The sequence below is a fragment of the Sarcophilus harrisii genome, chromosome 1, assembly GCF_902635505.1.
Source record: "Sarcophilus harrisii chromosome 1, mSarHar1.11, whole genome shotgun sequence".
Lineage (NCBI taxonomy): Eukaryota > Metazoa > Chordata > Mammalia > Dasyuromorphia > Dasyuridae > Sarcophilus > Sarcophilus harrisii.
Genome location: NC_045426.1, coordinates 663941776 through 663954211, shown reverse-complemented (window position 1 = coordinate 663954211; position 12436 = coordinate 663941776). Strand labels below are relative to the sequence as shown.

The 12436-nt window shown below is 47.6% G+C and overlaps 1 protein-coding gene across 1 annotated transcript in view; it reads left to right on the top strand.

Moving 5' to 3' along the window:
• The window catches only part of THOP1 (thimet oligopeptidase 1), a 63138-nt gene extending 51524 nt beyond the window's left edge, over positions 1-11614 (top strand). Inside the window, exons 13-14 of the mRNA XM_031948267.1 lie at positions 5207-5343; positions 6870-11614. Coding sequence (XP_031804127.1) covers positions 5207-5343; positions 6870-7028 — 296 coding nt within the window. The 3' untranslated portion in view covers positions 7029-11614. The remainder of the gene's footprint in view (positions 1-5206; positions 5344-6869) is intronic.
• Positions 11615-12436: the final 822 nt, after the last annotated feature.

Here is a 12436-nt window from a genome sequence, read left to right as displayed (position 1 = left end):
AGAAAGGGATTATAGATTATGTCTAAGCATCTAACAGATAAAGAAATGGAGACCTGGAGTCGCACATGTAGCAGCTGCCAGAGCAGGTCTGCTAGCTCTAGACACGAGCACTGTAGCCTTCCTCTGCGAACACTGAAGCTGGAATGTGGGCAAGTGTGGAAACTAACTTGAGCATGAAGAAAGCCAGCAAAATGCAAAGCCCACCCAGAGCAGAGCCATCCTCCAACTTCCTGTTTGCCCAGCTATGTCCAGTATCGTCCCGTACAGAGTGACGGGCCTCTTTGTTACTTAAATGTTAAAAATGTCAGAGGGCAGCTGGCATCCCCTCCCCAAACTCTCCCTTGGTGACATTGACAGACACAAATGCCGGGCCAATTGAGCTGTTGTTTCCATTGCCTGGTGTCATGGCGTGATGGGAAGAACAGGAGATTGGAAGTAGAGACGACTAGATTTGAGTCTAGACAAAAGGACTTAAGGAATGGGCACATCACCAGTGGGCTCCATCAGGCCAAATCTTTCTTCTGGAGGCAAGGCTTGGAGCGACTCTTGAGAGATCTCTATTCACTGTACAGACCACTCGCCATGATCCAGGCAGTCCTGCACTGGACACTGGGGCAAGAAACAGAGGATGTCTTAGAAGGGAGCTCCCCGAGCAGACACACTTATCTCCATTCTCTCTCCTGGCCCAAGAAATCGATGGAGTAATGGAAAGAACACAGGAAACTGAATTCCAATCCTGGCTCCACTCCTTACTGGCTGTGTGACTTAGGAGCAAGTCATTTAATGCTTCTAGACTTCATTTCAGAAGAGCTCTGGATCCTCCAGTGCAATAAGAGGGACCAGAGAAGCAGAACTTTAGAAGCAAAAGGTGTGTCTGCCCTTAGCCAGACATGGCTGCTTCACAAGGAAAGATCACAAGAGAATTCACAGAAACTTGGACAGACTCTTCTGAACTGAAGCAGTGACAAGGGCAGCTGGTGGAAGGCAGTCCCAGCCGGTAACTTTATGGGCTGGAAAGCACTTTTACTTACGTGACCGCCTCCCTGAGACAATGGCTAGATGAAGAAGAGAAGGAGGGGGAAGGGTTAAGTAACTGCAGCGAGTGGGTCCTGTGGCTTGTCAGTGTCCAGAGCGGGATTGGGACCTTGATTCAGGAATCTGCCCCCACCCCAGCCTGCCCCCGTCCTCTTCTCAGTCTTTGTGATGGCTACAATATGTCAGCACTGAGGCAGTGACCAGTATCACTCCGGGGGAGATGGATGGCGCACAGGTATGGGGATTCCTCAGAGGCCCTCCCTGTTATCAGGGATCTACCGCCAGCGTCTACAGCAGAGCTTGGTCCAACACAGTAGCCCAGTTAGTGACCACCAGGTGGCAGCACAAAGTCAGGGAGAGCGGTAGAGCGAACCATGCTAATGTTGGGGGGGTTGGGTGGGCTTTGATCCCTGGGTGGAGAGAGGGCGGGGAATAGTCTGCTGGATCCCAGTCAGGGAGCAGCAGTGAAATGTGGTAGGAAAACATTTGGACTTGATGTCAGATGAGCTGTGAATTTGAGCAGGCACTGTTTTTTTCAGGATCCCGATTCATCCAATTAAGCATTTATTAAGTGCCTATCATGGGCCAGACAGAAACAAAATAGCCCCTGCCCTCAGGAGGCTTATATTCTACTGGGAACAGCATGAATACAGAAAAATAAAAACAAATAGAAAGAGTTGAGGAGGAAGGATGCTAATAATCAGGGGTGTTGAGAAGGCTTCTTATGGGAAGTGGTGTTGGAGCAGGTGCAAAGGAACCCAGGGGTTCGAGGAGAAAGGAGGAGATTTAGGTGCCAGGGAGAGCCCCACAGAAGACACAGACTGGCTGGTGCATTGGATGCATGATGGAGAATAGACGAAGATCAGGTGGAAAAGCTTGTTTGGGGCCAGGCCTTTAAGAACCACTGCAGATTTTTGAGCGAGTCAGATTCACACTTAGCAACTGTCAACTTGGCAGCTGTGTGCAAGATCAGTTAGGGAGGGGAGAGATTAGAGCTGGATGGGGAGGTTATTACACTGGTGCAGGTGAGAGGTGAAGAGTGGGAGTTCCTGGGGGATAAAGAGTCAAGGGAAGGACTCAAGGACTTTCAGTTTGAATCCTGCCTCTGCCATTTAGTCCCTGTGCAACTTTGGGCAAAACCTCTGTGGATATGAATCTGCTCATCTCTAAGGTGAAAGGATTGTCTTGTGACTTCAGTGGCTCATTCCAACCCATATATTTATGGTCCTATGACAACCTGTGCAGAAATTCTGTCCTTTTAGATAGGAGAGATTTGGAAACAGAATTGATGAGACTTGAAAACTAACTGGAAGAGGGGCTGCAAAAAGGGAAAATGAGGTTGTTTGAATCTGGGCAAGATGGGAGAAATGATGGGTTTTGTTTCAGACATGTTATATTTCAAGTACCTACAGAATGTCCACATGGAGGTATGTACAAGGCAGTTGGTAACAGGGGACTAGACAAAGGATAGGCACAGACAATTGCCCTTTTAATTAATTTTTTTCTTTCAGTTAACAAAAGTGTATTTTCTCTCCAACCTCCATCCAGGAGGGAAAAAAGAAAAAAAGTTAAACTTGTGTACAGTCAAGCAAAACCAATTCTCTCTTTGGCTGAGTCCTACAAAATATGTCTCATTCTGTATCTTAAATCCATCACTTCTCAGTCAGGAGGTGGGGAAGATGTTTCACTATGGCTCTGGAATTGTGGTTGGTCATTGCATCAGAAAAGATTTTTTAAATCTTTCAAAGGTTTTTTTGTGTTTATATCATTCCCCTGAGAAACAACCAATTTTTAAAAGATTTATAAATTGTAAATAATCACATGAAAACATGCTCTAAATCACTGATAGTAAGAAAAATGCAATTAAAACAACTCTAAGGCTTCACCTTACTGCATGACAAAAAGACTGGAACAATTGATCTGACAGGGTTAGGATAAGAGATACACTAATGCACTGTTGGTGGAGTTGTGAAGTAACCTAGCTGTTATGGAAAATAATTTGCAATTATGCAGATATTGGGTGTATACCCCAAGTCAAAAGATAAAAAAAAAAAAAATTCATTGTATACTAAATATTAATACCAGGGTTCGATGTCTTAGCAAAGCTTGGAAACCAAATGGATGCCTATTGATTGGGGTTTGGCTAAACATATAGTATGTGATGGAAAAACTTGTATGAACTGGTACAGACTTGAAATGAGCAAAACCTGGAGAACAAATTATACAGTGATTATGTCTATGAATCTAATGAGGGAACTAGAACTTAAGAAAGAGATGAGAGCTGGATATGTAGATTCTGTAACAATCTATATCATGATATTTGAATCCATGGGAGACTTCAGGGAGGAGGGAATACCTGAGATGAAAGGTTCTGAGGGGCAGAGGAAAGGTAGGGAATACAAATAGGTTACTTCAACACAGAAACAGCCATAAGGGAGGAGGGGCAAAAAAAATGTATTGAACCCACTTTGGTTTAGGAATAAGAAAATGGAGAGAGACAAAATGCTTCCAGATGTGCCTGTATGTCATGAACGCTTCAAGTATAGCATCAGAAGGTATTGGACGTGGAGAGCATCAGGCATTACAGAAAATGAAATTGACATTTTAATCAGCTATTTATGTGCAGTCTGATGGCCTGTCAGAGAAAGAAAGATCCAGATTAATCCTTCCTGGAGGCTGGAGGGTGAAGATGAGGGATCCAAAATCCCCAGCGGCTTTGATGGCAGCACTGGTGTTCTCTGCCATGTTATTTCCTCCTATGTGATTCTGGTCAATACTTCAGTTCATTAGTCACTTCATCTAAGTGAGTAATTTCTTAAGAGAAGATTTTCTTAACTTAGGCTCTGTGGACAAGTTTCATGGGTGTGAAGGGCGAAGAGATGAGGGCTTGGGATAGCCATGGTTAGTCCAGAGTTATCCATGCCTAATGATCTAGTACAGCTGTTAAAGCCAAGAGAAGAATGAGGATATGTTGGAGGGAATTAGGGAAATGAAAGCTGAGAAAAGGCCTGTGGATTTAATAACTTAAGACATCATTTGTTGCAATGACCAATCATAATTTAAGAGAACTTCTGGTGAAGAATATCAAGAAATGATAGAATCACAGGTGCCCTGTGAGGCTAATGTCAGACATGCCCGATGTGTTCATTTGTTTTGCTTAATTCCCCTTCTTTCTAACGAGGAGGGTTCTTTTATTTTTTTTATTTTTTGGAAAGAGGAAAATGAGTCATTGGGAAGTGATGGTGATTTTTAAGATTATTAGTAATCTTGGAGGTAGTTGCTTTAGTGAGATATTGAGGCCAAAAGCCAGATTACAAAGGACTGAGAATTGAGTGGGAAGAGAGGAGGTGGAGGTGATGGGTATAGTTGGCCATTCTGGGAATTGAGTGGACATATGCAAGATGACAGCTTGAGGGCTAAAATAAGTTGAACATTTTTTTTAGGGATAGGGAAGACTTGGATATGTATGTAAGCATTAGGAAAGACCCCAGGAAAAAAGAAGAATTTGATCAAAGAGAGTGAGAGAGAAAGGGTAATGAAAGATTTGGGATTATTAGAGGCACAGATAGAAAAGTTTATAGAGGCAAGAGCAAATCTCTTCTGAGAGCTGTGCTAAGGAGGAAAGGATGATAGGGAGAAGAACATAATGAAGTGGGTTTTACAACTTCATCTTTTTCTTATAGTAATGATTGCTAAGTAATATTTACACTTTTTCCCCCCTGAGGCAATTGGAGTTAAGTGACTTGCCCAGGGTCACACAGTTAGGAGGGGTTAAGTGTCTGAGGACAGATTTGAACTCAGGTCCTCCTGACTTCAGGGCTGGTGCTCCATCCACTGTGCCACCTAGTTGCCCAATATTTATACTTTTTGTTCTGTCAGTCATTTCCTAGGCTACCTACCCCAAATTGAAACCTACCCTAGCAACCAAAGACCTGAGGGAGCAACAGACTACTGATGAAGATGAGGATCCTTTTTCCTCCTTAGTAGCTCATGAAAAGCAACTTCAAGGTGTGATTAGTCCCTTCTGACACAGCAGATGTCCCAGGTCTTTGAAGCATCTGCCCCACAGCTGAGTACTGTGCTGTGCGCACAGTAGGAGTCTGTGGGAATTTCACATACTTCAGGCAAAGGGGAAAACTGGAGGTCTTCTCACTCTGTGTTTGCTCTCTAGGTACTAACATGCCAGCCACTTTTGGTCACTTGGCGGGAGGCTACGATGCCCAGTACTATGGCTACCTCTGGAGTGAGGTGTTTTCCATGGACATGTTCCACACACGCTTCAAAATGGAAGGGGTCCTCAACTGTAAGGTAAAATAGCTCATTCATGGAACTGGCTTCTGCCGATTCTCTTCCGGTCCATTTGGTCCCCTTTCCCATCAGCAGGCAGGGAGAAATGATACCTCTGGGGACCCCTTGTCCACTATTCTCTCCTTCTGCCTCCCAGTGTACCCCAGAAAAATCCATTCAGGCAGAGCTTTGCATGAATCCAAAGACCTCTGAGTGCACCTTTTGTTGGGCCAGCTAGACCTGGGTTTCTTCTCTCAACAAAATGTCTATTGCTGCTGGGAGAAATTGGCCTCTCCTATCTCCCCCAGGTCTCCAGAGCTTGGGCCAGGCAGGTGCAACATGCGGGCAGCAGGGGTACCAAGTAGTTAGACTTGCCTTTCTTGGCCTAAAAACAAAACCAGAAACAATGTGGGCAGTGGTAGATAGGCAGAGCTGTGCTCCATGTAAAGAAAAAAATCATCTTGATGAGAGCTATCCAAGTGCCATGGGCTCCCTATTCTGGGGCTCCTCAAGATGGGAATTGATAGCAACCATTTGGGAGTATTTGGCTAGGCCAGGTGACCCCTGAGGTTTTGAGAGCATTTTGAATTAGATGTTGTTTGATTTGGGTAAGTTTCCCACTTTGATGTCCCTCTCCCTGCCTCTCAGCTCTCCAGTGCCACTGGTTATGGCCTTCTGCCAAGGTCTTCCTTCCCCCCCTGCTAAATCCTTTCTCCCTCTCCCTCTCTATCCTCCCCGTCCCCTAGAGCCACCGTTCTGTCCATGCGGCTGACCTCTGGATGCTGGTTATGTCACATGATAGAAGAATGACTGGCAGCTGTCCCCCCATCTTTCCAGGGATATTTGCTGCTTGAGTAGCTACAATTAGCCAGATTAAACCCTAATTTGGTGTCACTTCAGATGCCTGGGGCGTGGATCAGAAAGCCCCAGACTCCTGGGGTGCAGCAGAGTTCATGGGGAGCTCAGAAGAGCTCTCTGTTCTATCTCAATTTCCTGTCCCATTAGGATTCTCTCTATCTGGTCTGGACTCCATTGTGTTCCTGGGGGTTATTGCCCAGGGCCACAGATGATGCCTAATTTTTCTGGGTCTTTTTACTCTTCTGTAAAATGAATTATTTTACTGTACTTGCCTGAAAACTGGGGCTAGGTGAGGTGGTCTCTTCCTTCTAGTTTTAGGATCATTGATTCTGGGGAGCTGAACTGGAGGCTTTCATAAGAGCCTCAAAGTAAAAAGGGAGCTTAGAGATCATTTAGTTCAGCCCACTCCTAAATAGGAATCGTCCTCATGGCCTTCCTGAGAAGGGCTTATCTGGCCTCTCTTTGAAGGCTCTATAATGATGGAGATCTTCCCAAGACATGTAAGTGTGGCTCCCTTCCCCCTTCTTTGGTCCAAACACAGGGTTTCACCCTAGGGCAGAGAAGAGTGGACTTTCTGGTCTCCATCTGGATTCTGTACAACCCAGCCTTGGGGTGGGGAGGAACTTCTCCCATCTTCTGTCTTGGGGGGTGGATGGCCCTATAGCCTGTTCCCCTTGTCCCTCCTGCAGGTTGGCATGGATTACAGGAACTGCATCCTGAAGCCCGGCGGCTCTGTGGATGCCATTAACATGCTGCAGCAGTTCCTCGGCCGGGAGCCCAAGCAAGACGCCTTCCTCCTGAGCAAAGGCCTGAAGGTGTTGGACAGCAGCTCCCCCTCTGCCTGCTGATGGGCCGGCGCCGAGACACGGGAGCTCCTTCGAGCATCCCCATTCTTCAGGACTGAGCAAGTGTGGACGTAACCTCTGTTGGCCTCCCTGTTGCCTTAAACCCCCAACAGAGAGAGAACAGAGGGACTCCAGCAAAGCCACTACCAGAGGGGAGTGGGATGAGGGGGTTTTTCTACACCCTGCCCCAAACCCACCCTGTTTTGCTTTCTACTTTTTAACCTTCCAGTCCCTCTTTAGGGTCTTTGCTCAGTCACATTAAGATGTTTGGAGAGTTCTTGTGTTGGCTGTATGGCCTGATATCTTTTTCCCTTGTCCACCCTACCCCAGAGTAACCAAGATCAAGGTTCTCTACTGAAACTATAACTCTAATCTTTTTTTTTTTTTTTTTTTTAAGTGGAGAGAAAGAAGGAGAGTCTCTCCTCTGCTTCCCTCTGCCTCCCTCTTGCCCTTCTCCTACCTTGAAATGGTTTAGTTTAACATTGGTTGTTAAGGCAGAAATCATGGCTTAGTCTTTTGGGGGTGGTTTTATCATACACTGTTTTGGTGAGAATTGGTTCGACCTCAGGGAATAGACAGCTGGGGTGAGTGTGATGTGTGCGCGTGTGTGGAGTAGCTGGTGAGTGAAATGAGTGACTCGTTCTCCTAACTGGAACTGAGGGGCCTTAGGAAGTTCTCCCTGAGCTTTGTACGACCTTTGCTCTGGGATTCTGAGGCTGGCATCTCGTGTGTGTCCGATGCCTGGCCCACATCCTGTCCCTGAGGAAGCCTATCGTTAACCTGTTCAGTGAGGTCAGATCGGAACTTCCTAGGAAGAAGGTATTTGGAAAGAACTTGGCCAAAGCAACACCCTCCTTTGACTGCAACAGACTTTCTCTAGATGTCCCGGGAGAGATTCTGGGCCTGGTTCTTGCCAGGGATCCCTTCAGCCTGCGTGAACAAGACTAGCCCGGAGACTTGGACTTTCTGGGATCTGTGAGCCCCAGGCAGCAGAGGTGAGGGTGTAATAGCGGAGATAGAAGGCCCCCAGGGAAAACCTGCAGCCCCTTGGACTGAGAAGTGGGAGGGAACAGGCTTAAATTGGTGGGTGTCCAATAAATCAGGGCGTGAGGTCTTCGGTCCTGACATACTGCCTGTCCCTGTGCCCTCAGTCGGTGAATAAGCATTGATTAAATGTTCCTAAGACAAACCTCCAGCTTCAAGGAGCTTACTGTCCAGTGGCAAAGTCAACATGCACACAACTAGGCCCAAAAAGCTGCAGATGGCAAAAACGGGAGATGCTCAACTGGGAAGAGGGATTGGGAAGTGCTTGTGTAGAAGGGGGAACATAAAGCCAGGAGGCAGAGATGTGGCAGGAGTGTTCCTAGCAAGGGAGTCAGCCAGAAAATGCCTGGAGCCTAGGCATGGAGGGTCTTGTTTAAGGAGCAGCCACCGAGTCACACTAAGTTCACTTCCATCGGAAGGCACATGAGTGCCATCTTTTTCTCCCTCCCTTGCCTGCCTCCTGTAATAGCTCTACCCCTGACTCACTGTGGTTTCGGGCCAACTTCTCTGACCCTCACATTGGGGTGGGTGATCTTCCTACTCCTAATATTCAGGAACTCAGTGAAGAGTGAGTGCTCCCAATAAAATGCCCTCCTTCCTAGAAGCCTCCCTCTTGCTTCTGCAGCACTGGGCCTGGGGTGGGCTTCTCTGCCATAGGAGGCCCCTCTTCCCTAATATTCCTTCAGGAGGAAGTCAAGGCCACTTCCTGGGAGCCGAGTCAGTTATGGCTGAACCAACTAAGAATGATTAGAATTTAATAATGGCCCCAGATCATCAACCTCAGGCATAACATCTCCAATCCCTCGCCCTCATGGGCCTAGCAGCTCTTGGCTGACTATAGTAGCACCTGGACTTTGACCTCATTGTTTAACCCTCCCCTGCTTCTGGCGCCTTGTTCCCCTCCTTACTAAGGAATAGCCAGAGACAGAGGGATTTCATTTTCATTCACTACTTTTAGTCCTTTTGTTTCAATTAGAAACTTCTTTTCTTACTATCTTGGTGGTAAGCCCCTGTCCCTGACTATGAAAGGGAAGTGTCAGTGCCTTCCTCTCTCTCCTATGGGCTTTTCAGTCAGGTGCTTGGAGTTTCCGTGACTCCCCTAGCCTTTGCTTAAGCATCCCTCTCTTGATCTCAGCAGACCCCAAGGTAGAAACAGCTGACAGTAGTCAGTCATGGCAAGATTTACCTGGAAAATCAAGTACTGAGCTTTCCAGGCTGGCAAAGAAGGAACAAAGGAAGGGAGTGTTTGCCCCTCCCATCATCTGCCTGTGGACCAGTTTTTGGGGGGAGGAGTCCTGTTCCCGTTTTCCCACTCCCCCTACCCTATCTCTCACTTATACCCAGCTCCCCAGCCAGGGGATATGATATTGAGGCAGTTTTGTGCCCGAGCTTGAGACTATTAATTTGCATGTCTCTTTCCTAAGGCCAGGAGGACGGATGGCCTATTTTTCTTAGCCAGAGCTAGTCAGGGAAGGTCTGAAGGGTCAGGATCTAATATCCCTGGTGTCGTCACTGTCCCAGGAGAGTCAGGGGCTGACTGAAATTCTGTGGCTACCACAGCTGAATGGTGTAATATCTATAATTCTCTAGTTCAAAATACCAAATCCACAGGGCAGTTGTACTGGTGTTGGGAGCCACAACCGTCCCTATTAATTTCTCTGTCCAGCTGCCATCCTTTTGTGCTAGCCAAACCCTGCTGAACCTGCAGCGAGTGAAGTTCCTCTGATTCATGTCAGCCTTGAGGTTCAGGCAGCTGACTGATCTTTGTCCTGCCACATGGCACCCGGGAAGGCTGGAAGCTGGTGGGGACTCCTGGCTTGTGACCTTCGGACCCACCACTGGGTTGGGCTTTTTGTTGTTTTTGTTTTAAAGATGTAGATGTCAAAACTCAAGCAGGGAGAATAACAGGGAGTCTGAGAGATTTCATTGCCAACCGGCAGGGGAGGGGCCATTTCAAGAAGTCACTTAAAAGGTGGCTAGTGTCCTGGGAAGATGGCTGCCTTTGTGCACCATCCCTAGCTGCAGGATCATAGGATGGCTCCTTAAGGGTCAGGCCTTCACCTCTTAATCTGTGGTCTCATCAGGTAGGCAAAAGAGGCATTTTCTGTCCAAGTCACTTGGGCCCAGAATAACCACATGCTTTGCTTGGAATTTGAGGAGGGAAGGCTTGATTTTTGGTCGTCCTTGCTGGCGACCTAACCCACCCTGTATCCCCAGTCCTGAGTCTTCACTCTCCCCATCTCCTGTAGAATGATGAAAGGTCACATGTTTGAATTTCTGCCTGCTTTGCCGGGCCAGTCCAGACGCTCATTCCTCAGGAGTTAGGGTCTCGGAGCTGCAAGATAGTTGATCCTCTGGAGATGAATGTGGTCCCATCTTCCCAGAGTTCTCCCATCACCCTCTTCCCCCAAAGCCTAGGACTCTGGGCCTCTTCATGAATCTTTCCTTGCCTCTACCTGACCTCATTTCTTTTAGCCTTCTCTTCCAGCTTCTTAAGAGCTTTTTCCATGCCCTGACGTATATTGCCTGCACTGAAAGCCCAGCTCAGGTACTCAGCAAAATCCCAAAGGAGAAACGCTTGCTCAGTGGGGATGGCTTAAAATACCTAAGGCAGGTGTGAGACTGCTGAGTCAGCACCGGACAGTCTCAGCTCCCCAGAGGCTTCCCGCTCAGGGAGAAAGGATTGTCTGCCATCTTATCGCCTTCCCCCCAGCTCCCAGAGTGGCAAGGCTGGAGATGGCTGGTCTGTCTCATTCAGGCTCCGCGCCTGCTCTAAGTCAGCAAGAGAACGTGGTTGCAGACTGTGCCCCTTACCCCTCCCCCTTGCCGCAGGTGCGGCAGCTGCATGGTCAGGACACAGGCGTGTGGCACAGTAAGGAATGCCAGGCTGGGAGGGTGCCCAGCCCCTCTTCCTTTTCTCCTTTTATCCATCTCAAAAGAAACCACTGGGTGGGACCCACTTCCCCCAACTGCCTCATGGTCCCAGGCTCAGCACTGGAGTTGAATTGATGCTGCTGTTGTAGGATGGGAAGAGGAAGCAGTCCTCTGGCCACGGCCACAGTCCTAGCTACCCCGTTGTGCCCGCCAAAGCCTCGTGACTGCACCGACTTTATAGAGGCAGCTAAAACCAACTTTCAGAGAGAACGTGATGCTAAGGCGGCCCCTCTGTAGACTTCTAGCCCTCCCTCCCTCTCCCCCAGCAAAGTCCTCTTATTAATTCAGCTCAGCAGTCACCAAGGAACTACTATGCAAGGCATTATGCTAGGGTTACAGACCATCCCTGGACAGTCCCTGCCTTCGGGGAGCTTACGTTCTGCAGAAAGTACTGTGATGTATATGGATCCACCTCTGGGTGTGCAGTTGGCCCCTTCCCATCTGCCACTTTGGGGTCAAGTGTCAGTCTATGCCCCGACCCCTGCCTTTCCCTCCTCCCCCAAAGAATGGTGCTTTTGAGATTTTTGTAATGGTTCAGGTCAAACTGGCTTGTTGAGCTGGTTGTGTTTTGGCAAAATGCTTATTACTAATAATAAAGTGGTTTCTATAAGGATCTTTTGGGATAGGAGCAGTATTTCTTTTAGGATTCAGGCTCCTGCTTGGGGTGGAGTGAGTACATTCACATATAAGCCTGGATTCTCTTATATCCCTGTTTGGGGAAATCAGTGAGAATGGGAAATTTATAGTTACTTCTTTCCCCACCCTGGTAGGAATTTGCAAAATTAAACACCTACTATGTTCCAAGTACCGTGCTAAGCACTGGGGAAGAGAAAAGATAGTACCTGCCCTAAAGGAGCTTATGATCTAACGGGGAAGACAAAACAACACCACACAAACAAGCTGCATGCAGGATAAATGGAGAATCAACAGATGCAGGGCACTGGAATCCAAAGGGTTTGGGCCCGCCTTGCACCTCCAAACGGGCTCTGCAGGGAGAGAGACATCGGAGGTTTTTGTCATGGCTAAAGCAGGAGTTTATTCTGCTTTACTGTGCGAGCTTGTAATGGATTTTGTTTATGCTTTCTCAACGGGTGGGGGGAAAGGATATGGGAGGGAGAGAATTTGTAACTGAAAATGAAATTGAATTTAAAGAGGGATTGGGAAAGCTTCCTGCAGAAGCTGGGAGCCAGAGAAGTAGAGAGGAGAGCATTTCGGGCATGAGGGACAGCCGGTGAAAATGCTGAAAGCTGGGAGATGGTGTGTCTTGGGGGATCTGCAGAGGCCAGTTATCACGGGATTGAAGAAAACCTGGGGCTGGATGTGTGGCTTAAGAAAACTGGAAATGGTACGGGGAAGGAGGTAGAGGCCAGAAATGGAGGGTCAGGTCATAAAGGACTTTGAAGATCAGAGATTTCCTATTTCATCCTGGAGGG